General features: G+C 45.6%; 1 protein-coding gene across 2 annotated transcripts in view; it reads left to right on the forward strand.

Moving 5' to 3' along the window:
- Positions 1-533: 533 nt before the first annotated feature.
- Positions 534-26,657, forward strand: part of STX18 (syntaxin 18) — a 123,409-nt gene continuing 97,285 nt past the window's right edge. Inside the window, exon 1 of one of the 2 annotated variants that reach the window (XM_039248973.1) lies at positions 534-1,008. In XM_039248973.1, the coding sequence (XP_039104904.1) occupies positions 841-1,008 (168 nt within the window). In that variant the 5' untranslated portion in view covers positions 534-840. The remainder of the gene's footprint in view (positions 1,009-26,657) is intronic. The other variant, XM_039248972.1, reaches the window with a different exon arrangement.

The following is a 26,657-nucleotide window of genomic DNA, read 5'->3' on the forward strand; positions in this document are numbered from 1 at the left end:
ACTGGGGACACTTCCGCCCTGGTCTCCATCTGATGAAGTTCCTCCTCATCCTTCAAATTGGCCTGCTCTGAGTGACCCCTCCTCTACTCTTCCCTACCACAAATAATAAGAATGAAAACAGTATTAACCGCATTGGTAACTTTTATTGACGAATCCGAGATAAGTCACGCCAAAACTTTACACGCGTTACCTCCTTCGATGTTCACAGTAACACCGAGCAAGGTGCCCCCGTAATTTTACAGATCAGGTGGCTGTAGGCTGAAAAATAAAGGCTTTTGGCCTCTGCTCTATGCCTGGCACACCTGCTCTACCCTCGCGCTGTACTGCATCCGGAGGTCACCGTGCACGTGCTTCTGTGCCTCGCAAGGTGAGTCCTTGAGATCCAGGGTCAGGCTGGGTCGCTTCCATGACACCTCAGCCCAGGCCCCCCGCGCGCTTGCGCGCGTGGCCGGGCCAGGCATGGGGAGAGCCGAGAGAAAGGGGCAGCCTTCGGGCTTCTCGTTTTCTCTCGATCCCTCGGCCGACGCGCCCCAAGCGGGGCCTCTCCCGGCATCCAAGCCCTCCGAGCTCTGCTGGCAGGCCAAAGGGGCGGGTGCGCGCGCCGCAGGCGTCCAGGCCGCCGCGGTCGCGCGCGGTCAGAACCCGGAACCTTTCTCCTCTCGCCGCAGTCACTCCGCGGAGGCCGGAACCTTTCTTCTCGGGTGGCGCTGGCGCGCGGGAGGGGCAGGGAGGCGTGCGGAGCCGGAACCGCCCTCCAGCGGCCGGGCGGGCGCACGCCGCGGTCGCAAGCTGCTGACGTGGGCCGGCCGCGAAGGGGGTCGGGGGTGTGTGTGGGTCGCCATGGCGGTGGATATCACGCTGCTGTTCCGGGCCAGCGTCAAGACGGTGAAGACGCGCAACAAGGCGCTGGGAGTGGCAGTGGGCGGCGGGGCTGACGGCAGCCGCGACGAGCTGTTCCGCCGGAGCCCCCGGCCCAAGAGCGACTTCTCCAGCCGGGCGCGGGAAGTGGTGAGCTGGTTGCTATGGAAACGGCGGGCTGGCAAGGGGGGCGGACCCGCGACGTGGACCCCAGACCCCCGCACCGGCCCCTGTGCTGTAGTCACTGTGTGAAGGAGAAGAGCCTGGAGAAAGTGGTGTGAAGTGGGCGACCCGAGGGCCGGCCCCAGAGAGCCGACAGCTGTCTTGGGAAGGGAGCAGCCTCATTTGGAGGAATGGGAAGGCGGGTGTGGGAACTCGACAATCTCTCGTCCGCAAAGTTCTCAGGGCTGCCTTGCGAGGTATTGAGCTCGCCGTCTCGGCCGACTTGGACCTCGGGGAAACTTCCCCACCGTCCTTTGCTCTTCTGTCGCGGCACCGACCACGGTGTTTTTGCCTCTTGAGTTTGCTCGCCTCGTCTCCCTCCCCTTCTGCTTCCCGGCTCAGTGAGATCAAAGGTCAGTCACCTGACCTCACTCTCCGCCTTGTCTCTTGCTGTCGGTTAAGGGCCCACGCGAGGGATCAGTAGGTCGTGATGGTGGTGTAGGGTGGTCTTTCACAAACAGCCTGTTACAGTCATCTAAGCCACTTTCTGGTCCCCAGGCACAGTAGGCTTTCGTTCAGGAGAGCAGAAAACTTCTTGAGGGCAGGAGCAGTGACCTCAGGATCCCCAGTGCCCGACTCCTAGCACCGCTGAGCAAATGTGTTTTGAATGAATGAACGAGTGAACGCATGGTCGTCTTCTCTTCCTCACTGAACAGGAAACGGAGTGGAGAGAGAATATTTTGCCCTGTTCGCTTTCGTATCCTTGACACTCGGAGCTTGAAGCTTCTACCATTTTTTTTTTTTAATTTATTAAGCTTCTGCAGTTCTGTCGGTCCCCTTTAAGAAATAAAAACATGAATCACAAGAAGAGGTTCAGAGCTTTGGAGGGGGCAAGTGAGGGTCCTGAAACACAAACTTCATTAATTTCACGGTGAATCCACTTCTCTTTGGCATGCAGTCTGATCGATGCCTGGTACTTTGTAGACACTCAGTTTTTTTTTTTTTTTAGTTTTTAATGTTTATTTTAGAGAGTCAGTGTGAGTGGGCGCGGGGCAGAGAGAGAGAGGGAGACACAGAATTGGAAGCAGGATCCAGGCTCTGAGCTGTCAACACAGAGCCCGACACGGGGCTGGAACTTACAAACTGTGACATCGTGACCTGAGCCAAAGACGGACGCTTAACCAACTGAGCCACCCAGGCGCCCTGACACTCAAATAGTTTTAAACGAATCTACACGAGCATGAATTAGCGTGTGGCAGTTTGCAGACAATATGCAAGGATCAGAAGGGGGATTGCGCCAGGTGAATACAGTCAGTCCATCAGTAAAGCTCTATTAAGCACCTGCCTTGTGACAATCACCTTGTTACAGGAACACAATTTAAAAAGAATGGTGGGGGAGACGGTAACAAAACAGATATCCTACAGCCTTATGGATGCAGTGTAGGCTACCACGGAGGAGGTGGTCAGTTCTACCTGAGGGCAGAGAAAGGCTTTAGAGAGTTGGTGATGCCTGAAACAAATCCTGAAAGAGGAGTAGATGATTTTAGTGCAGAGAGGGTGGTCAGTGGCATCTCCAGAGAAGAGAGGCCCGAAGACGTGGAAATAGGTAACGTTGATGCTCAATCTCTGTGTGCTCGGTGCATGTCTACCTGTAAAATTACATACCAGTTGGATAGTAATGACATTTCACATTTTTTTCCCTGAGGAACTACTTATATTGTCTGAGCTACTCCGAATAACGATGACTATGCCACTTTGCAGTGTTATTGAGTTGTCTGGATGAGCATTTGAGTGTAGCTGGAATCTGGGAACTTTGCAGGCCGGCAGGTGTTAGGTGGTAGAGAGAGCACTAGAGAAGGAATCAAGACACCAGGTGGTTGTCTTATCCCTGCAACTGTTAGCCGTATCAGGTTATTAAGCAGATTCTATGGCTTCAGTTTATTTACCTATAAAGGTTTCCCCCCCCCCCGCCCGCCCCCGAACAGCAGAAGACTTTTGAACTGCATTGATCCCCTGTTTATAGATCAGAGGAACAGCTTCTCAGGTTGCAGTGAGAGGAAAGGAAACCAGGACCTTTTCCCTCCGCCTCCCCCGTTTGGCCCAGGCCTTCCTGAGGCTCCTCAGGTAGAGTTGTGGTGTGCGAAGGTCACAGTTTGGGGCTTGGGGAGAGCCCTTTCTAACTCTGAAATCACTGGTTTGTTAACACTGTGCCAGTTTTGGGCCGTGTTCAGGGGTCGGGGGTACGCAGGTGGCGGGCACAGGAAGCGCAGTTGGGACAGCAGCCTGACGGAGGTTTCGGCCTCAGCACCCCCCCCCCCCCCCCCCCCCCCCCCGTGATGAGAATGTGCGTTAAGCGGGGCGCCTGGGGGCTCAGTCAATTAAGCGTCCGACTTCGATTCAGGTCATGATCTCGCGGTTCGTGGGTTTGAACCCCGCGTCGGGCTCTGTGCTGCCAGCTAAGAGCCTGGAGTCTATTTCAGACTCTGTGCCTCCCTCTCTCTCTGAGCCTCCCCTGCTCATGCTGTGGCTCTCTCTCAGAAATAAAACATTAAAAAAATAATGTGCGTTAGGCTTTTGAATTAATGAGCCTCAGGGACACTAACAGGCCTCTGAGCTGCTGAGTCTTCTGTCACTGGAGGTAATTAAACAGAGGGGTGACTGCTTGTCAGAGACGTTTGAGAAGAACGTGGCGCATTAGTCACAGGGTTCGCGGCTAGCCGCCGGAAGTTCCGTTTCTGAGCTTTGAGGGTGTGAGTGGTGTTCCGGCGCGGAGGCTGGTCACGTGGGGACGTAGGCTGCGTGGCTCATGCCTCCCGCCCCTCCGGGCCTGGGGAAGACGTGCGTTCTTTCGAGGAGTTCTGATTTTATGTTGCAGTTGCTTGGTGTATTACCTCCTGTTCTTGCAGCCATTCCCCGCACCCTCCCCACCCCCCCAGTTTAGTATCGAGCTGGCGAAGGGGGTTAGGGCGAAGGGGGTCCGTTACTCCTGCCACACTCAGACGTGTCAGGAGGCCGGCTGTTGTTTGTTTGTCCGGGATTCTTCCCACGTCAGAGTCAGGCCGGTGCCAGGAGCACGTATTCTGGGTCAAGGTTAGCGCTGGTCGTCAGACCTAAGGAAGAGTAGAGGTTCCGTAACGCCTCGCGTTGAATGCCTGCCTCCAAGCACTCACGGTCGTTTCTAGGAGGCACGTTACCAGGCAGTTCTCGTTCTTCTCGTCCCTCAGTTTGGACGAAACGCATTCCTGATGTCAGATTTCCATCTCATTGAATTGTCCTAGAGGATTTTTTTTTTATCAAGGTCAGTAAAACTGTGTTGAAACTAGATTTATAATTTTCCCTATGGGCTGGTTTCAACATCGTTCCTTTAAATATTTAACTTTTATGCTAGATTTTGTTGAATTCTGTATACTCAGTGCCTGTCTACCCGTTAAATTACAGACAGTGATAACATTCCTATCTCGGGGTGTGGAACCTGTTGTAGCTAAAGAACTCTAAACGATGATGACTGTGTCACTTTGCAGTGGGACCCTCACTAACTCGTGTAGAGCAAGAGGTGAGTGCGGAGGACCTTGGGAGTGGACAGAGTGCTGGGACGTGGACTCAGAAGACGTAGATTCAAATCTGGGTCCTGGTACTTAGCACTGGGCGACTTGGGCAAGTCCTCTTACCTGAGTGTCATTTTCACTTCTGTCCCCTGGGCATGGCCAGACCCTTTTGAGCTCCTAGGCTAATTCTGCCAACTTAGGAGACAGTGTATCATAGAGAACCGTACTGGTTCTTAGTCCCCATTGCCCCTGACCTTCACCCCACGTAGGCCATTTGGACGTTGTCATCAGTGGCTCTCAGCTGTATTCCCCAAACCGTTGAGCTTTCCTGTACTCGCCTTTCTTTCTTGCAAAGGGAAAACCAGGAAGTGCACGAAGGAATCTGAAAATCCTGCGCAGGTACTAATAGCATCGGTAGCAGAGATGGCGGCAGCATTGCTCTGTTAAGGTGACACTATTTTATCAGCAGTGGCACGTGTGTGGCAAGCAGGCACCTGTTCCTGTCTCTCCCTCCCTTTGACCATGGAGGCCAGTGTCAGTTCCCTAGTAGATCTTAGGGCTCAGAATCCTCTGCATCACTGTGGCTGAGGCAGCTGATTGTTGGGTGTGACGTTCAAATTGAAATCTGCTTGGCATCCTGCCTGATATGGAGTAAAAACAGAATCTGGACGCTTAAAGCAGAACCATGGACTTTTTTTCGTTGAATACTTAAATGGATCTTGAGTACATGTTTTTCAGGCTTCTCATTTTGTCTCTGAGAGAAGTAATTCCCTGATAAGCGACATGACTTGCTCCGAGTCATAGTAGCTGAGTCATAGGACTGAGCCAGAGGTGGAAGCCAGGTCCTTTGACCCTAGTTTAATGCTGTTTCCCACACTACATCCTCACACTTTAAATTTCCACTCTAATTGTAAGCCAGAAATTCCTTGGCTTTTGAATGGCAGTGAGTTCCTTCTTGAGTGAATACTGAATTTGTAACTAGATACTGAATGGGTTCAGGGCAGAAAGACCTGAGTTTGAATTCCCGGTACTTATTGTATGGACTTGGGCAAGTTACTTAACCTCAGTTTCCTCCATTACAAAATAAATAGTAGCAACCACTAAAGGTTGTTACACAGATGAAGTGAGAAAAGGTTTGCATCAATGTGAATTCTTTTGGTTGCAAGTAGCAGTAACCTAATGTAAACTAACCTGAGCAAAATGGGAATGCCCTGCCCTGGCTCATATACCTGCGGGACACAGGGACCAGAGCTCCCGTCTCCAGTTCTTATCCTTAAAGCCTAGGAAGGAACTCTCGTTGGTTCTGCTTGGATCCGGAGCCCTCATGAGGGCCTTAGGGGGATAAGGTTCTTCATATGGCCACAGGTCGTATGTCCACCCCGATGTGTGGCCAAAGGTGGGACGGATACTAGGATTGTCCCCTCTCTAGAACCTTGGACAAGGGCATGCTCTGTGTAGGAGTGGACAGTGACAGCGGGCAGGCAGTACCAACTGGAACGTTCCTCACAGCGCCCAGCACAGTGCCTGATGTGCCTTCCACCTGACCTGCCTGGTTGTCTCCAGCTCTGTGTGGAGGGAAAAACCAGAACTGTGGAAGATTGTGGTGACCAGCTTTCAGTGCAGGAACGTGTGCGGAGGTGCCTCACAGTGTCAGCTCTTCCTTTTCTTACTGCTTAAATTTTGTTTTAATGTTTATTTTTTGACAGAGAAAAAGAGTGTGAGCAGGGGAGTGGCAGAGAGAGAGAGAGAATCTGAAGCAATCTCTGGGCTCCAAGCTGTCTGCATAGAGCCTAATCAAGGGCTCGAACTCATGAACTGCGAGATAATGACCTGAGCTGAGGTTGGATGCTCAGCCACCCGAGCCCCCAGCACCCCTCTTACTGCTTTGTGAAGGTTGCAGAGGCCGGGGAGACGCCAGGGAGAGTGCTACCCTGTGAACCAAGACCCTCTGAGCAGCCAGGCTGGGCCCAGGGGCAGCCGGAACCAGTGGGAAGCGCCGAACAGACCGAGAGGAAGCCCAGGCGTGTGGTCCCAAGTCTGTAGTACAAGCAGGCAGGCCACAGGGTCCTTCTGGGCCTTGGTTCCTCAGTTGCACTGAGAGCTTAGACTACGTAACTGCCGTGACTTCTCATAAAACAATGATGTTCTGATTCCATGTAAGTAATCGCAACTCTGGGCTCTGGAAATTCTGTTTTCAGATAAGGCACAGAGGGAGTTTTCTTTGTTTATTATCCATTGCTTTTGTGAAAGCGACATGTCTTGTTTTCATTTAGTGTTTTTAAGGAACTGATTATCTTGAGTTTCTGGCTAAAAGTCAGAGTTCTTATAGTGGCCCAGAGCTGGCCACTCTGGTCCCTGCTCCCTCTCTGACCTCACCTCCTCCCCCTCCCTTCCTCTTGCTCCAGCTCCCCTGACCCCCTCGCTCTTCTCACGTGAACTGCTGGGTCGCTACCTTAGGGCCTTTGTGTCTGTCGGCCCCTCCATGTGGAACACTTTCCCCCGATTCTGTGTGGTTTGATCTCCAGGGCTCTGCTCGGATGTTGCCTCAGTGAGCCCTTCCTTGACTGCCCTGTCCCTCTCTGTGCTTTGTTCTTCTCATGATCTAATGTGCTGCATCTGCTCATTTATTGTGCATCCACTGGAATATAAGCCTCGTGAAAACAGAAACCCCTGAATCCATGCACATAGATGCTCAGTAAGTGGTCTGGAGCGAATGAAGATGTGTTAATCTACTGTGTCACTTCGCTTTCGGTTTTGGAGCTAGTTGATCTCTGTGCATATTCCAGTTGTAGAAACGTGTGATCAAAATAGGCTCCCTTGATATTACACAATATATATTCACACTTAATCCAGTATCTGGAGTGGACATTAAATAGTTTCTTTTTATTATATCACTGATTTGATTCCTATCTCAGGAAGTTTATAGTTTAGTGGAGAAGCAGACACAGCAGCTCAGGGCTGAGTGATACCTGTAACTCTCTCAGCATCGATTCCCCAGGTCCTCCGTGATCCCTTTGAAATCGCACAGTTGACCTTGTGTGCCAGTGTAGGGACCCAGACCCTGAGCTAGGAGGGGCCCCCTGGATTCTTATCCAGAGGAGCTGGAAATAGACTTTATTCCAAGGATTGAGTGTAATACTTCCTAAACCGGGGATTTCAGTCAAGGGAATGTTCTTGTAAGAAGCAGTGTCAGGCAACAGGTGCCAGGGTCACTGGGGACCAGAGATACTAGAGATGCGTCCAAACGGGACAGGGATAGGTGAGAACACAGTGCAGGTGTAGATGCAGGCTGTGAGCAGAGCAGGAGTTTTTTGGGTCCTCTAGATGTTTTCTTTTTTAATACAGAAACCTTTTTGCAAATGAAATAAGGAGCAGTTTTGGCTGAGGCTGGATTCAGGGGCTAGGAAGAGAGAGGTTCCTTAGCCAGCCTGTCTCTCTCCCACCTTTTCTCTTCTCCTTGGGGATTCCCTTGGGGAGCCAACCTAAGACTCAGAGCCACACAGGTTAAAACCACTGCGTTAATGTTGTCCAAGGCATCTTCTAGCTTCATGATACTGTGTTGATGGGTCGTGTTAGCCGAGTGTGTACTGTAAGCAGAGCTGTGTGTTGGAGACCTTCATGGTATTAACAGCCCCTGTGGGTTGTACCTCTGAGTTTTTCTCAGAACTTATGAAGACTGCAGCTTTTGAAATTCCCTTTATTCAATAACTCCTCTACTCCCTCATGCTGTAAACGTTGAATGCCTAATATGTGTCAGGCGCTGTGAGGACACAGAAAGCCATGAGACCCGTGTCCCAGGTCTTCAGAAATACACATGAAGGAAAACTAAGTCTCCTTGAGGGGGAGTCAGCGGAAGACCAGCCTGGACCTTGAAGGACAAGAACTATTCCACCAGACAAAGGAAGGGTGATAAATAACATCCCAGCGGAGGGAAGTGGGTGGGCAGAGGCTCCGCTGCACAACGGCAGGGGGATGGGGAGGCGTAGGCAAGACTGTGGTGGGGGGCCCTTTTCTGGACGAGGCTTGGGTGAGGGTCAGAGTGGCAGAGAGGCCTCACTGGACTGCATAGAGCAGGGGGGCTGGGGGCCCATAAGCCACATCTGGCCTGCTTACTGATTTAGAAAAAAAATTTTTTTTAACATTTTGTTTATTTTAGAGAGAGAGACAGCGTGAGCAGGGCAGGGTCAGAGAGAGAGGGAGACACAGAATCTAAAGCAGGCTCCAGGCTCTGAGCTGTCAGCACAGAGCCCGACGTGGGGCTCGAACCCACGAACCATGAGATCATGACCTGAGCCGGAGTTGGACGCTTAACTGAGCCACCTAGGCACCCCTGCTACTGATTTTTTAAATAAAGTTCATTTATTGTGTGTGAGAGAGAGAGCACAGGCACATGGGAGAGGAGCAGAGAGAGGCCTGAAGCCAGATGTGGGTGGGGCTCGATCTCATGAACCCTGAGATCATGACCTGAGTGGAGACCAAGAGTTGGACGCTTCCCTGACTGAGCCACCCAGGCACCCCCTCTTGCTGCTTATTTTTGTAAATGAGGTTTTACTGAAATGTGACCATCTTCATTTGTGTCCACGGAGGCTGTGGATGCGTCTGTGCTACCGTGGTGAGGTGGTAGTGTACAGAGGCCTGCAGAGCCTGAAAGGTTTTCTCTCTGGCCTTTTAGAGGAAAAGATCGTATTTGTGTTTTAAAATAACCAGCAATATTGGGATGGGTTCGGAATGTAACAAGACTGACCTAGAAGGGCTAATTAGGTAGTGGGAAGTCAGGAGAAAGTGGTGAGCTAGTGGCAGTAGGAGGGGACGGGTGTGGATACATGAAGCAGATGTGTAGGAGGTAGTAAGGAGTGGGGTTAGAAAGAGGAAGGAGGAGAATAATTCCCAGCTTTCTGGTTGAAAAGTCAATAGACCTCACAATAATTTTTCCCCCCAAAGTTGGAGTAGAATGCCAGTCACTCCTGCCTCCTCCTTTCACTTCTAAACCATAGAGGTTACATCCAAGGAGCCTCATGGACTTTGGAGTTTTATTAAAACAGCAAGTGGTGGGTAAGTCCCCAGGGCAGTGCTTTCTGGTTAACCTGGGTTGGAGGGCATCGCTGGAGCCCGGGGCCCCTCCTGCTTTGTCGTATTTCCATCTTAGAGTTGGTTGAGTCTACCAGATGGGCACCTGTACATCTGGCCAGCCTCCCGTACTGACGTGAGCGACCAGCCTCCAGTCCAGCCAACACTGGGCTGGACCGTGTGATGGTGAGAAGTGGAAGAGGTCAAGTCAGCCTCCCCAGTTGCAGATGGGGGTGGGGCTCCTTTCGATGCCAAGTTCTTGGGCAGAGTTCTGTTCCCCCCAGTTGTGCTTTCTTCATTCTTCAAAGAAACTCATCTTGGCGGTAATGATTGTATCACATGTTACAGAAGCATGGTTCTCCAGGACGGTCAGTTGATTTTCTCCTTCATCCCAAGAAAAATTTAGAATGGGTCAAATAGTTCCCTCTTTCCTCAGTTTCTAGTTGGCAGGTCACCAACAGTTTAGTGTACCTATGAGGACAGGACTGCTGAAACAGGTCCCCTGAGGTTGACTTTTTTAAAGTTTTGTTTATTTTTTGAGAGAGAGAGTGCAAACGGGAAAGGGGCAGAGGGGGACAGAGGATCTGAAGCAGGCTGTACACTGACAGGGAGGCAGCAAGGAGCCCGGTGCCGGGCTTGAACTCATGAATCACGAGATCATGACCTGAGCCAAAGTCCGATGCTCAACCGACTGAGCCCCCCAGATGCCTGCTCAGGATGACATTAAAAAATCTTTTTTTTAACATTTATTTATTTTTGAGAGACAGGGAGCGACAGAGCATGAGTGGAAGAGGGGCAGAGAGAGGGAGACACAGAATCTGAGGCAGGCTTCAGGGTCTGAGCTGTCAGCACAGAGCCCAATGTGGGGTTTGAACTTGCAAACCATGAGATCATGACCTGAGCCAAAGTCAGATGCTTGACCGACTGAGCCACCCAGGTGCCCCCCTGAGGACGACATTGTTAATGAATTCTCCTGTCCAGGTTCTGGCTGTTGTATAGGCTTGAGAACCAGATTTGTCAACATATTGAGGGTAGAACCATTTAGCAGGACAGATCTCAACTAAGCTCACATCAACTTGTGTAAAAAGTTAATTTGCTACTTTATTTTGAGTACTGTAACTAGTACTCAGGAGGATCCAAATTGTGGAAAATCAATCCTTCTGGGGCTTCTGCTTTAGGTTAGGAACTCTGTTGAGGACTTTAGATACCTGACCTCATATATCTTTTACCTTTTGGGGAGGATAGAAATACAATATTATTAAGTGAGTTTATAATATTGATACATGAATAATCTGATTCTAGAGTTCATACAAACTTGATGTTTGAGGTTTCTTGTTCCCTGGAAACCCACATGGGCTCCCTCTGGTGGGCAAAGTATTGGTGAACTCGACAGTGGTTAATTGCGGATTGTATATGAAAAACTTACTTTGTTGAAGACATACAAGGTTTAAAATTGACTTAAAAAGAGGTCCCTTAAGAACCAGTCTAAACGGAAGTGAATAAACCAGAAGAATGGAAGGGTGGTGGGTTGGATGAGCTCCTAGAACTCAGGTAGGAAAAGCTCGTAGTGCAGTTACAATTTTAAATTCAGTAGTAATTTTTTCTTCCCGACTTCAAAGTGTAAATACTGGACTTTGCTAGCTCTCGCTTGCCACAATCTAACGTATGCCCATTTGTCAGAGCTTTCTGTTAGAGCACATAAGCCCTACTTAACCAAGAGAGTAACTCTTCATTTCACAGTATTGTACACATTCTTGTTCACTTTTTAGTTAGATGATCAGAAAACCCTGGTAAACGATCATTTGCCTTTTATACTCAGAAGCGACAGACTGCAGCATAGCTGGACTCCAGAACTGAGAAAGGAATGAAAAAGCATAGATTTTGATTTATAAATACTTTTGGACTTTGCATTAATTAACTTTGAGATCTTAGAGAACTCACCTAACCTCTTTTTTTTTTTTTTTTTTTTTCTCATTTTACTTATTTGTTTATCGGGGAGCTCTGGCTAGATAATCCTTAAGGACCTTTTCGACAGGATGGTTCCAAGATTCAGTACTCTTCTTTCTGAAGGTCCAAGGACATATTTTAAAATGCAGAAATTTTGCAGGGATAACTGCTCAGTCATTGCCCTGTGTTACGTCCCCCACGAGTTCCTACATCCTCATGATTTTTCACTTTGATGAGAAAATGAGTTTTGTTTTTCACAGGTAGCATTTGGTATGTTTCTACAAATGCATTTGATTTAATAATATTATATTCTTTTCTTATAATGGGATGCTATCAGCAAGATATGTTTTTGAAGTTCACTAATTATTTTAAAAACTAACTATAAAAGTAGTAAGTGCTCGGGGCGCCTGGCTGGCAGTAGAGCATGTGACCCTTGATCTCAGTGTTGTGAATTTGAGCCCCAAGTTGGGTGCAGAGATTACTTAAACATAAAATCTTTAACAACAACAAAAGCTACTACGTGCTTATTAAACAGAATAAAGAATAACAGAAAAAAGAATAAAATATAGTCTTGGTATATATCTACCAGACATTTTTCCTATTAAACAAAAAATTTTTCTATACTGCTGTTAGGTAGTCTCTCTTCGCCTCCCCATCTCTTTCTTGCCTTTTTTCCTTAACAGTGTATTGTGAACATTTTTCTATGTCAGTATATATTCTGTGTCCAATTTATTTCGCTGCATAGCCATTAAAAATAGTCTCACATAACTAAATTACCTGAACCCCTACTGAAAGATATTTGAGCCGCTTTTAGTTTATCACTGGTTTATTTTTTATCATTTTTAATGTTTTTTTAATTTATTTTGAGAGAGAGCTAGTGAGTGTGAGTGAGAAGGAACAGGGGAGGGGAAGAGAGAGGGAGAGAGAGAATCCTAAGCAGGCTCCATCTATCAGCACAGAGCTCAACGCAGGGCTTGAACTCATGAACTGTGAGATCTTGACCTGAGCCAAAATTAAGAGTCGGACCATTAACCCACTGAGCTACCCAAGTGCCCCAGTTTATAACTATATTAAACAAATAGTATATTTTTTACCAAATTTGTTTCAAATTTATAATCTCTTAAAAAGGTAAAAAATATAGGGATGCCTAGGTGGCTCAGCTGGTTAAGTGTCCAACTCATGATCTCACAGTTTGTGGGATTGAGCCCCATTCACGCTAACAGTGTGGAGTCTGCATGGGATTCTCTCTCTCCCCCTCTGTCTGCCCCTCCCCTGCCTGCTCTCGAGCATACGCTATCACTCTTTCAAAATAAATAAATAAATAAATATGAAAAAGGTAAAAAAAAAAATTTATCAGTTCACTTGTTTTCTGCTTAATCTTTTCTCAGATATAAAATAAATGTAATTTCTTTAAAATATTTGAATGTTCTAATATTGATAAAAGGAAAATTATCCCTAAGCATTTTAAAGGGTTAAATATACTAGAACTTACTATCAATACTGGAGGAATATAGAAAGGGGTAGGTGATAGGGGTAGTTAGAAAAGCTTATAAGTGGGAGCAGAGCTGTCAAGAGCAAGTGAAATTGGGTCGGTGGTGGGTGTGAGCACATTGTACGTTGGTGGTGACACAGGAAACGGGCGATTGGGCTGTGGGGGGTGGGTCTTCTTTTTCCGCGTGGTGTGAAGTAAACTGGAGGAAGTGCTCTTTGGCCCTACCACAGAGGCCCCCAGAGCTTGCCTGCAGCACAAATGTCCATAAATCAGTGGCCATCCTATATCCAATTAATGACCACTTAAAATCCAAGGAAAACATTTATGGTAGTAACAAAAAGCATTTCTAGAAATAACCTTAATGAGAAATGGAAATGTCCCATTTGAAGAAAATTTCAAAATTTTCTGGGGTGGTATGGAAGACTTGAATAAGAAACACACATTGCGTAGTGGAAGAGAAGAAAAAGTGTTATAAAGACATCAGTTATTCCTATATTAATGGTAGGTTTAGGGCAGCTTTCATCAAAATTCCACCAGAACTATTTTGAGAAGAGCCTGTAAGTGGTCCTCAAATTCACCTAGAAGGAAAGATGTGTGAGAATAATTTTTGAAGAGGAGTAAAAGTGTGTGTGTGTGTGTGTGTGTGTGTGTGTGTGTGTTGGGGTGGGGATACTGGTTTTGCCAGGTATTAGAACATTTTAAAGACAAAAAATAATATATGTGTTTGTAGATTGATCAGTGAAGCGTATTCGGCTAAATGTGTGTATATAACCTTTATCTTGATAAAAGAGATATTGTAAATTAGCAAGAAAAAGGAGGTTTATTCAGTGATGATTTGGGGGATAATTGATTAGCACTTTGAAAAAAAAGTTTGTTTTTTGTTTTGGTCCTTATCTCCTGTGGTACACACGTTAAAATATATTTCTAGGTGAACTAAAGATTTCATTGTAAAAGCAAAACTGAAGAAAATAAAAAAATCAGGGGTGCCTGGGTGGCTCAGTCGGTTAAGCATCCAACTTCAGCTGGGGTCATGACCTCATGCCTTGTGGGTTCGAACCCTGCATCAGGCTCTGTGCTGACATCACGGAGCCTGGAGCGTGAATTCTTTGTCCCCCCCCCCCCCGGCCCCCTCCCCCACTCATGCTCTGTCTCTCTCTCTCTCTCAAAAATAAACATAAATTTTTTTAAAAAAATGAATGTGAATATTTTGTCTCCTAGAAGTGGGAGGTCTTTGAGTTTAAAATTAACAGCAGTAGTTTCAATAATAATAAAGGTGATGATTGTGAAGATAATTAATGGCAACTCTCGCAAGTACTTTATGAAGAGACACCGTGGCAGTATTCCCAACACAGAGAAATCATTAGGGAAAGATGGCACACTGAGGAGTATGGCATGGCCTGGGTAAACTACCAAAGCCAGATATCAATGAAACTATGTATACAAAATTAAAAAACACAACCTCTAGGTATGGAAATCGTGTTCAGAAGGGAATACACCAAAAGTTAACCATGGCTGTTTCTGGGAGACAGGACTCCAGGTAATTTCTTCTTCTGCTTCTATCATCCCAAATTTCTTTAATGAGCACATATTTCATCTGAAATGAAAAGTAAGGGGTGCCTGGGTGGCTCAGTTGGTTAAGCATCCAACTTCAGCTCAGGTCATGATCTCATGGTTGGTGGGTTCGAGCCCCGCATCAGGCTCTGTGTTGATGGTACTGAGCCCGGAGCCTGCTTCCGAATCTGTGTCTTTGTCACTCTCTCTCTCTGCCTGTCCCCCACTTGCACTTTGTCTCTCTCTCTCAAAAATAAACATTAAAAAAAAAGATTAAAATAAAACAGAAAAAGTAAAACTCCCAGCAGATGAATTTTTATTTGCTCTGGTAGGAAATGGAGAAAAAATATCTTTTGATTAGGAAAATCACAAATAAGCAGTATCTGATTATATATAAAATGCAGAGCGGGGCGGGGGTGCTATTTTAAGGAAGTCTGCAGTAAAACCTTTTGTAAAGGGAGTAATTTTCCTGTAAGTCAGCTGGATTTTCAATCAGACTTTCTTAACCTGTACAAGAAAATCATCCACAAATGTTACATTGATGTTTTACCTTTCTGCTTGTCATTCTACAAACTCAGAAGTGATAATAATAGCTACCACTTGCCGAGCACCTATTCTACCTGGCACTGTGCTCACAGCGCTGTAGCTTAGTCTACTGTCCTTAAGTTAGGCTCCTTTACTCCTGAAGAAACCAAGGTTCCGAAGGTTAAGTGGCCTGCCCAGGATGAGGTCAGTGCGTGCGCCCGGATCCTAGGACTCCCTGCTGCATCTCCGGGCTCTGAATCCCCGGCTGTGCACACAGAGAGTGCTGCTCCCGGCCTTGGCGTTCTCCAGGTCACACCTCTGGCGAGTTTCTCCTTGGTGTGTTGTCATACTATCTGCTATCTTTAGGAGCACGTTTTGGTGCAGAAATCGTATATTTGAAAGTCGCTGACTCGCTTATAGGGGAAATACAGTTGCCTCCAAACCTACCTTTTTTTTTTTTTAATTGACAATTATGGAGTGACCAACCATTTCTCCTAAGGCAGTGTTGAGGTATGTTTTTGGGAAAGAGGGAAGAAGGTTTATGGTTTTAGGTAGTAAAATCACTGAGAGGGAAGGAGACCCAGGTTTTACGGTATAGATATTTGAAAAATTGTTAATTCTGTTCTTTTGTCTGGGGCACTTCTTGGCTGTTTTGTGTATTCATTCAATAGTTAGCCCTGTGGAGGACTCCAGAGCTGAGAGGACTTCAGAATTATCCAGGCGACGCAGGGGGTCAGCCTTGTGAAACCACAGTCGTGGTCAGCCATTGGCCGTGGGCTTGCCCCCGGGAGGCACCAGAAGGGTGTATAGTAGCTTCCTTCTGTTGAGGGCAGTTCCTTAGAGAGACTTAGCTGTGAGCCATCAGCAGGCAGTTCTGGGGATTGGGGCAATGAGGGCCTTGGTCCTGAAGGCACAGTTCTGCCACAGTGTCTTTTAGGGTTGTTGTGAGGATTGAATGAGATACCATGTGTAAAGCTGCTAGTGCTGTATGTGCTACCTTATAGATACTCATTCAAGTAAAGCATCTACTTTATGACCAGTGTATATTTGTTGAGTATCTTCCTAGGAGTTAGGAAGGGATTTAGATCACTATTTAGGATAGAAAGATGAGAGACTTTCATTTGGCTCTCATAGGCTTACACTCTAGAAGGGAGCATTCATTCATTCAGGGGAATATTTATTGAGCATCTGTTACAGGCTGTGCACTGCTTTTGGCCCTGGGGATGGAGCAAAGAAAAGACAGAATCTCTGCTTTGGTGGAGGTTATAGTCTGATGGGAAACTTATAGTAAATAAATAAACATACACAAAATACTTGGGTAGTGATAGGTACACTCTTAAGTGTAAGACGTGTTCATAATTCTAGAAATCTTCAGTAGAGGAACTTCAGGAATTGAAAGGACAGAGATGACTGCCTCTGGGTGAGGTTGAGGGAAGACTTCGTGGAGGAGGTGACCTTTAGGCTGGCCTCGTAGATGTTGCACATGCAGAGCTGGAAGAAGGAGAATCAGGACCAGACACGCGACAGAGGCTCCGAGGGAGGGGAAGCACGGGACAGTAAAATCCATGAGAAGACCTCAGTTTAACGGAAGACGTGTGAGAAATCGGGAATGGAGCGTGCCCTGTCTTGTCCGTTGGCCCTTCCAGATCCATTCTCTACCCTCACTCGCCACTGTTCTCGCCCCAGGAAGCTGAGTTTTGGAGAGCTTGGCTGGGCTTCCTTGTTCCCTGGCTTCTGAGTGGGTTCAGCCAGTGGGAGGTCCAGCAAGAGACTGGAGGGCTAGGAGAGAGAAGGGTTCATTTCGGATCCGGTCCATGACTCGGTTTAGGTGTCTCCCACGAGCCCTAGAATTTTCTCCTTGTGTGCGTCAGGCATCCTGTGGGGTTAGTCGGTAGGCTGGTACCAGCCAGCGACAGACAGGATCGCGTTGCAGCCACACTCTGCGACCCTGGAAGACGGTGGGAAGACCGTGACGGAGGGAATTCCTTCCGTGGGCAGAACCTTGTGCAGTTCATCTCTGCCTTTTAATTTAAGGTGGTTTTCCTAGGAGATATATAGTTCTCTCTCTCTCTCTCTCTCTCTCTCTCTCTCTCACCCTCACCCCCTTTGGGGTTCAACACTGCAGTAGGGAAGAGTCAAGAATTTTAGACTTAGACACATTTTCTCTTGGTGATTTGGCAGTTTGTACTTCTCTTCCATATATGACCTTAAAGGTTAGGGGTGGTGAATGGCTCTTACGGCATTTTGACTATAAACCTGAACTGGAAGAGAATCTGTAACCCATTATCCGATTCTGCATCAAGCCGCCTTGTCCTTCTCCTGTTTCGGTTTCAGTGGAAATGTGTGTTTTTATTCTGTCAGTGCACAGTTTACATACCTAATATACCTAATATTTAAAGGGAATTATATACTGAATACTTGATGTGAAAGGCACCAGTTAAATACTTTAACTCCGAGGGATTCCATTAAAGTAATAAGGAAATTACATTTAATTTTAAATGGTAGAAAGATTTTTTAATGTTATTGCTATTAAGCATCTATTATACACACTCAACCCTTTTTTTTTTTTTTTTTGCAAATGAATTCCCAAAGCACAATTCATCTTTATACAGGTGGAAAGGAAATATTCTTGCAAAATATGTAGTTTGATGTCATCTTCTTAACTGTGGAGAGAAGCATACTTTTCCAAAGAATAGAATGTGATGGTTGATTGGAAACTTTTGGAGTTACAGGCTCTTAGTTCTACCTCTTGAAATAAGAAAATATATATAAATGGGTCCCCAGATGAAGGCGTGGTGGGATATTTTATAGCCCTAATTGACTCCAGACATAGAGGCTGTGATTTGTAAGCAAGCAGTGACAGGAGGAAGTTAAATCAAAATTAAATTAAGGGAAAGAAGGAAAAAAAAAAAGAGATATCAAGGAGAGGTGATGAATTTTCTGAAGGCTTCTAAATACCTATCTGTGGGTAAGTGGGAAATCTGTGACTCTATCTCAGTTATGTCAAAAGATGAAATCTGGAAACATTTCAGTCCTAAAAAAGACTCTCTTTTTTAAAAAGCCTTTTTTATATTCTTTACTTGGTACAGCTCAGTCAGTACGGGCATATTTGCTTCTATACTTTTCCATTACTCAAACTGGCAGCAAAAATCAGTATCTCCCACGATACCCACGAAGCGATATTTTGGGAGGATTGGTTTTTCTGTTTGTATTTTGGCATTTTGTTGTTGTTCCAGCTCGTGTGAATGAAATTCTCGGAATGAGGGCTGCCAGACACTCGTCCACGCTGAGCAGCGCTTTTGCAGCTGTGTGTGCGAGTCTCCCTAGCCTCCCCCAGCCGCTTAATTCCCAGGCCCCCGAGGACAGGGACCGGCCTCTACGCCCCATCACAGCCCGGAGCGCCGTGTGGACTTGCACACGTGTTTGCGGAACGGATCAAGTGAGTCAACGCCTGGTGCCTTCTGTCTGTCTCATCCCTTCTTGTCCATGTGGGTTCAGCCCTCGCCATTTTGAGGCTGTGCTGTGACGCGACCCGACCCAGCCCTCCGTCCCCCTTGCGGCCCGGCCACCGTGCGGGAAATGCTGCTTTCATCATGTTACTTTGCTCGGAAGCATTCAGTGCTGCTCACCCCCCCCACAATGAATATGGTTGTCTGGCCAGCGTTCGAAGGCCCTCATAAAGCTGGTACTCCTCACTTTTCTGTTTTTACGCCCGACGCTTCCTCGAGCATCCCGGCAGCTTTAACCGGCCTACTCCGTGTACAGCCTCCTCTGCTTTCTTGCCTCCCTTTTTGGCTCCTTCTATTTCTCTTGCTCGGATGGCTCGCTCCCCGTCACTTACTCAAAGTCCACCCGTCCTTACAGGCGCGTTCTCTCCTCTGCTGGTCTCTTGCTTCTGAAATCAGAGCATGTGCTGCCGTGTTACTCATTAAGCAAGGGACTCTGGCCCGGCAGCCTCCAGGGGACCGTTCTGTGTTCTAACGATTGCCTCGATTGCATTGTTGCCCAACTTTTCTAAGCCGCCTGAACTTTTGCTTACTTTTGGGTGTGGGGATGGAGGAGGAGAGGGGGTCTCTGAGCTGATGCTTCCCAGCATTTCCCATCGTGGCACTGCAGCCTTGAGACCGGGCGGTTACTCTGCTGTCGGATTCTGTCCACAGTGGGGATTCCGCACGCAGAATGTGAGGAAACGACTAGAAGGCATTCTCAAATACGTGTTTACTGGTTTGACTGAGAACTCAAATAATCAACGTAGGTGATTTTCTGTCTTTTAAAAAAGGCATAAGAACCCAGTTTTTCATTTAGCTTTTTTTCATCATTAAGAGTTCTCCCTCCAGCACTTCTCCCTCTTGCCCACCTCCGCTTCGGACTGAAATGTAAATCAGTTTCCTCTCATTCTTTTCCCTGTGAAATTGGAGAGCGGCTGTTTAGTCACCTCCTTATAAATAACCCTTCACCAAGTTAAATTGCCTCTAGGACTTGCTTTCTCCAGATTAAATTATCCCCGAGCCTTTTCTTTTTCTCATAAAGGCCTTTTTAAAAAGAAACATTTGTTATTTTTTTATTTCTTTTTCTAGCTGTTTATAAAACTTTATTTTTTTCATAAGGGGTTCACAGGCTACCCCCTACAAGGGCCTGGTTAATGCCGCCTGGCGCGGTGGGCGCCCTGAATCTCACCTGGCGCAGTGGGCACCCTGAATCTCTTTCTCACCTGTGTGCAGCGTGCCCTATCACTGGTATCCATCACCCGTCAGGTTTAACTTGCTGCCCACTCTCACCCTTTGTTCTGCCTCCTTTTTCTGTGCATTTCTTCAAATGCATAGCTTGATTTTCTTCCCGTAAACACTAACTTACTGTATCAGCAGCCTTATGGCACCAAGTTACAGACAGCCCAGTGCAAATTAGCTTAAATGATCATGGGAACGTATTGATTTCTAACACTGAAAAGTCTAGTGGTATGACTTCACCTCTCGCATGGCTGGACCCAGGGGACACAACGGTGTCACCAAAGGCCTGGTTTTTCTCACTCTCTCTGTTCTGCCATTCATGGTGTTGGTATCTCCCTTAGGGCACCTCCACGCTCTTGCTTCATGCTAGCCAAAGCTGTAGAACTTGCAGACTTTGCTTTCCAATACTGCTCTGTCCAGAGGAAGAGAGGGGCTTGGTCTGTGTAGTATCCATCAGAATCTTGGAAGTGACTTGTCAGCCTATCCTTAAATCCATCTCCATTTCCAAAGGGAAAGGACATGTGCTCAGTTTGGCTTACTTAGCAGCCCTGCAGCTGGAGGAGTGTCCCTTCCACCCAATATGTAGAGCTGAGAGTAGGGGAAGAATGATTCCCAAGGAAATTTGGGAGCTATTTCTGGGAGGAGGAGAGCGGCAGATGTGGGTGGCCAACAGTAAAGGTCCTTGCACTTGACATTGTGCCCTTTCACTCTGCCTTAGGTTTTTAATACCACGTTGAATGGAGGGTGTCTCTGAGAATGAGCTCTTTATTTCCTTACGCGCTATTTATTGAGCATCCAGCCTACTCACGCGTGCGGCTAGGAATTGGGCATACACACATGAAGGAGACAGTCCCTGACTTGGAGAAACTTGTTGTCCAGTGATGAGAGAGCCCTAGAGGCAAATAATTAAAGCATGTTGTGATAACTGTTGTTATCGAAGTATGTATGGTTACAGAGGTTGAGGTGAAGACCTCTTTGCTTGGGAGGGGCTGAGGGCGGAAGGGCTTCACAGGAGAGATGAGTCTTGAGCTGAGCCTTGAAGGAGAAAAGAACAGGAGGGGAAGGACATTATGCTGAAGGCCATGGTGAACTAGAAAACATTTCGGCAGAGGACTGATGTGATTAGGCACGGAGTTTAGAAAGATCCTACTGCTGGCCGTGGGTGGACGCAGCAGAGGGGAGGAGACTGGCAGCAAGGAGGAGGGCCACTGGAGCTGGCCCAGCCTTTGCGTGTCCTTGAGACACAGCCCAGGCTGGAGCCGAGCTGGTGACTGTCGGGGCAGAGGACAGATTCAAGGGCTGTTTGCCAGGATTTGGGACTTGTTAGATGTAGGAGGTGAAAATCAGTGGGTTCTAGGTTACTTAGAGGTTTGAATTGTGGGTGACTAGGTGGGTGGTCAACATGAGTGCAGTTTTATAGTTATTTGAGGTGCCTGCTGGACAGCCAAGGGACACCTGTATGGCAGTTGTAAAGACCGAAGTGGACCTCAGGAAGGGGTTCTGAGCCAGAGATGCAGATGGGGAGACTTCGGAGTAGAGGCGGAGGGGGAAGCCTTAAGAAAGGAGCAAAACTGGGGCGCCTGGGTGGCTCAGTTGGTTAAGCATCTGACTCTTGATGTCAGCCCAGGTCATGATCTCAACGGTTTGTGAGTTTGGGCCCTGCATCAGGCTCTGCGCTGACAGCGGGGAACCTGCTTGGAATTCTCTCTCTGTCCCTCCTCAGCTCGTTCTCAAAAAATAAGTAAACTTAAAAAAAAAAAAAAAAAGTAAGGAGCAAAATTGCTGGAGGGGAATTTCACAATGAAAAGAGGGCCTCGGGGGAGTCAGGGAAGTTAGACATGTAGGTCCCTCGAGTAATGGACCTCTTCTTACTGTGGTACACGTAAAGTCACCTGAGGTGCCTGTGGCATGGTGGTTTTGAGCATGGACGCTGGGCTCTGCTACCTTCTGCTGGGTGACTTGTGGGTAACGGGAATAGAGTGGTACCTAATTTGGAAGATTAAAGGAGTGAAGCACTTTGAAAGTGCGTGGCACGTAGGAAGTGTGATAAAGTATTTGATAAATAAACACAGAAGCTAATAAATACATGTGCACGCCCTGATTGTGTATCTTTCCCTGTCTCTCCAAGCTCCCGTACCACTGGCCAGTTAATCCGAAATCCAAAATTAGTTTATTTGGACTTAACTAATTTACTCGTTGGAAAACTCTGGTGGTTCCAATGCAACAATGCAAGTATCAGACTTCTTGAAGATTTTCCAGTTTATTTATTGGATTATTTTTTTCTATTGGCTATTAATTTTATCTCTGACTTTGAAGCAGCTTGGTTTCTTCCATACTTGACATATTTTTAAATTGTTCCTGATACCTCCTAGCATACAATTCTCTCTCTCTCTCTCTTTTAATTTCCTTCCGCAGAGCGATTCCTAAAGTTCTGGAATGCTCTGTTAGTTGCTCCCTCGCATTTTGGTCAGTTACTGGAATGATACTTTTAATCAGGCTGCTTTTCTCCTCCATCTGTAGGAATTGGCAGGATTTTCAACTCCTCTCCATTATGGTCAGGAATATGAACTTGCTGTCTTTTCTTCTTCCTCTTCCATTTTCCCACGTAAATGTCTTGAACCACTGATTAGATCTGTGTGCCCACAATAACATAAGCAGGCATGGAGCTGAAATCTGATTTAAAGGAGTATGTACAGTGTATGTTCCTCTATGAAAGCTTTTTGGAGTCTGGATGAAAAAAGAACGGTATTCAGGGTGTGAGTATGTTGCTGAATCTCTAACACTCGTTGAACCAGACATCGTGTGTGTTCATTTTTAAATAACTGGGTGGGTCACTTTTTTTATTTATTATGAACACAAACACTGATGCTAACAACCGGCATGTGAAAGGAAAACAGGCGATAGTGATGAAAACCATTTAATGATTAGTGAGGAAACAAATATTGTTTAATGAAAATAAAAACCATGTCTAAAGGGCCTAATGCTGACTTTTGGAAATATAACCATGTTGCGGTCTGTTGTGTACCCTCTGTCCTGTACAGTAGATATTGTTTAAAATTGCTTGGGAACTGGAGCTTGCAATTGTGAGCCTGGAATGTCCTGCAGATAATTAAGTTGTGGTCAGGCTTTGGAAAAATAAAAAGTTCTCGAACTATGATTTTATAAACATGCTACAATAACATTTCTTTATATTTAACAGTTTCTTATAGAAAGCTGATACTCTCATGAGGCATTGATTAAAGGTAAAACATCAAGAAAGGAAAAATATTAAATTAAAACTTCACTTAGGATGTTGACAGTTGGCTTGTAATATTAAACAGATGTGTATGTTCCTGGGGATATTCTTCTTTCTGAACTGAATTGCTAAGTTGTATTTTTTTTTAATGACAACTACAAATTTTTGATCAGTTAATAATTTTAAATGCCCTTTCTACAATCTTCTGTGTTCTAACTTCATCTGTAGTTTGAGCCCTCTCAATGATATAATGATTGGTGAGACCTTTGCTGCTGCTTCTAAAGTCTTTCATTTTCTTTCTTTCTCCCCCCCCCCCCCCCCCCCCCCCCCCCCCGCCCTCTTAAAGCTTAACTGGGCTCTTCTGATTTCATGATGCATTCTTGGAGATTGATTCCTTGAAATAATTTTAGGATCATTGGGTGGAATTCTACCCTTTTAGATTTATGTCTATAGTTTACTTCCATATAAGTTTCACACTGGTATTTGAGTGCACCAGTTGACCTACATTGTGGTATTGTGTTTGTGTGGTCAATTGTAAAGGCTTCGTGAAACGTCTGTATAGCCAGCCATGCAGATCGGCTTGTACCCCCATGCTGTGGGGCCAAAGAGATGTGAGTGAGGTGGACCGAGAGGAAACCAGGCCATGGAGCAAAAAGAGATCCAGTAAATTCTTTTTGCTTATAAGGATTTTGCCATATTAGACAAATAGCGTAGAGTCCAGTAAAGGCAGTGGAGTGGGGTGAGGTGGGTAGGGTGGGGGGTGGATTCGGTGGGTAGGTAGACTTTGGTAAACAGAGGAGGAGTCAGATCGGATTCTGTAGGAAGGGTTGAACGTATCTTGCTTCTTCCAAGATTCTTCAAATCTATTTGTAAAACTAGATAAATTGTTCATTGTTGTGTTTGGGCTGATGAAAAAATTTTAATTCTGAAGATCATTTTAATTGTAAGCCCTTGACATGCAGACATCTTATGTTCTCTGAAAGATACATTTCGCTGGGCAGGAGTCTTTGATTAACCTGGAAGAACAGTTTAGTCGGTTTGGATGGATTTATTTATCTTGGAACTGTGTATTGTTTGCACAGTCTTCTTTCTGGAATCAGTGTTTTTTCTCTGCAGATTCCATTTGGGAAGCTCTGATTTGGGGCCTCAGAATATGGAAGGCATTTCCAATAAACACAAACAAAGGCTCACTGCGTTGTCTGAACAAGTACAATGACATATTTTATCATACAAAATTTTATGTAAGCTCGAGAATAATGAATTCATTTTTAATAGCACATTATTTAAATGTGACTATTTGTTTTTTATACCTAACGGTATAGTTTTTAAGTGTCCTCCTCAAGTTTGATTTAGGAGCAAAAATATTTTTTTCATACAAAAATGTCCACTTGTATATGAGAGGATTTGACAAGTATACATTTTAGTGTATTGTTTTGTTCTCTAGCGCATTGTTTCATTCTTATTTATATTTTGCGTGGCTGTGGAAGGAAGAACAGATTTCTGTGTACAGTATCTTAGCAGTTAAGGGACTCAGTGCCACATTCTCCTAGAAATTTGGAATGTGAATTATAGTGACCTTTTGGAAAGAGTTGGGAACTTGGAGCTACGTGCAAAAATACTGGATAAAGTTTAGCACAATTTGTTACTCTAGAAAGAGCCATCCATTTTAGCTAAGAATTTAAAAAGCAGTAAAATAGATCTACTAAGGGTTGCATCTTTTTTTTTTTTTTCAGGGCTTTATACTATTTCTTGTCAGCTCTCTCCCAATGTTTTGCTCTAAAGGCGTGTTGTAAATATGTTAAATCGTTCTCTCTAACCAGAATTAATAATAACAGAGTGAAGTAGAGAATGCTGTTTCATCTTACTGTGGTTATTGCATCATAAGGTAACTCTCTGCAAATGATACTCTCTTGTAGATATTTTGGCTTGGCTTACCGATCCTGATTTCAGCATTCTGCCTGATTTAGCAGTAGGCTGATCAGCTCCAGGGAATTGTATTAGGCAGACTTCATTTTCTCTATCAGTGTGGCATTGCCATCTTTCCCACCCCCGGGTCAGAAAAGCGTGGCCTTGTATTGTCTTTCAGTTTCATTGTTTAATAATTCTACCATGGGAAAAGGGACCTCGGGAAGTTTTTCAGGGTAGATGGTGATTAACAAGTGGCACCAACATTTGAACAGCTTTCCATCTTTTAGAACTCTCATTCGTTCACCCCTGTTTCTCTATCCAGTGTTCAGGCTCCTCTGCTTCACGGACAGTGAGTGTGGCTCTGTTGGGGGTGGTGGGGGGAGTCCGCTGCTCAGAGGGAAGACACTTATTGGTCCCTAGTGGTCCGAAATGGGAAATGCATCTCCTCAAAATTTCCTTAGAACTTGCCATAAAGTTTAACTTTCGATTAGAAACAAAAATGTTAATAATTTTAGGTAGGTTGGCTGGCTTATTTAAAGTGTTCTTTGAGCTACAGTTGAAGTTACTTATTTTCTTAATCTCATTGAAAACAGATGAACGACACATAAAAACTTGAGTACTAGATTAGCACCTGTATTTCAAGCCATTTAGGAAATGGAGGAGACTTCTGTAAATGCTTGCGTTAAGTACTAAGTGGATTGAGGAGCAGCTGTCAGAAGTTTTCCCCGTTGTCTTTTCTTTGTTAGCTTTATCATGCTTAATTTTCATGAAAATAATGTGTTTGTTACTGTGGCCACACCGTGATTTAGCTTTGGCTTATGTGTGATATTTTATTGTCCCTGTCCTGGAAAATTATAGCAGTTTTTATGAGGAGTGGTTTGTGGGTTCACACAACCCACTTGGAGTGCCATTTACTATAATTCTCTTCTAAAAGGACCATAAAACATCATGTAAATTGTTTAAAAAGGGAAAGGCCTTTTTTGAGAAGGGCATGGAAGAAGTCTTTCCAGGCTTTTGTTCTTATAGTCAGTTTCATGATTTTAAGCTTACAATTTATTTGAAACATTAATGTCAAGAAGTAAAGTGCATGTGTATATGAGCAAAACGGTTGTGAGCTAGAGTCAGGCGAAACTCGGGCATTGGTGCAGAATAATACACATCAAAGTCAACACGCTGTAATTGTTCAAAATATATTTTATGTGGCTTTGGAAATGAAATTATGGGAGAAAGGATGAGAAGGAGGAAGGAAGGAAGAACGGAATGAATTTATAGTGTGTATATCTTTTTTTCAAAAAAACCTCTTAAGAGGTTGTTGCGTGTTTATAATCTACAGTAAAGCACGGTTTTTGGTAACCAGTCTTTTGAAACTCATGTTTAAGTTCACAAATAGATTTACCTAAAGAAACTTCCCTCCTTGGCAGTTTTACCATTTCGGTTGGTTTGTTGCTCTCGGTTTTTAGATACACCCTTAGGAAGGAAAGTATAAAACACAGTAATGACGCTGAGTTTTGTCATGGTTTTTTGTACAAATGCATGATTCTGATATTATCTTGGTTTTGTGTGTGTGAGCTCTATGGGGAGCATGGGCGGAAATAGTTAATAATTTTCTACAGCATTTACGTTGTACTCTGAGTTTCTCG

Source organism: Hyaena hyaena, unplaced genomic scaffold (assembly GCF_003009895.1).
Source record: "Hyaena hyaena isolate Hyena2069 unplaced genomic scaffold, ASM300989v1 scaffold_328, whole genome shotgun sequence".
Classification (NCBI taxonomy): domain Eukaryota; kingdom Metazoa; phylum Chordata; class Mammalia; order Carnivora; family Hyaenidae; genus Hyaena; species Hyaena hyaena.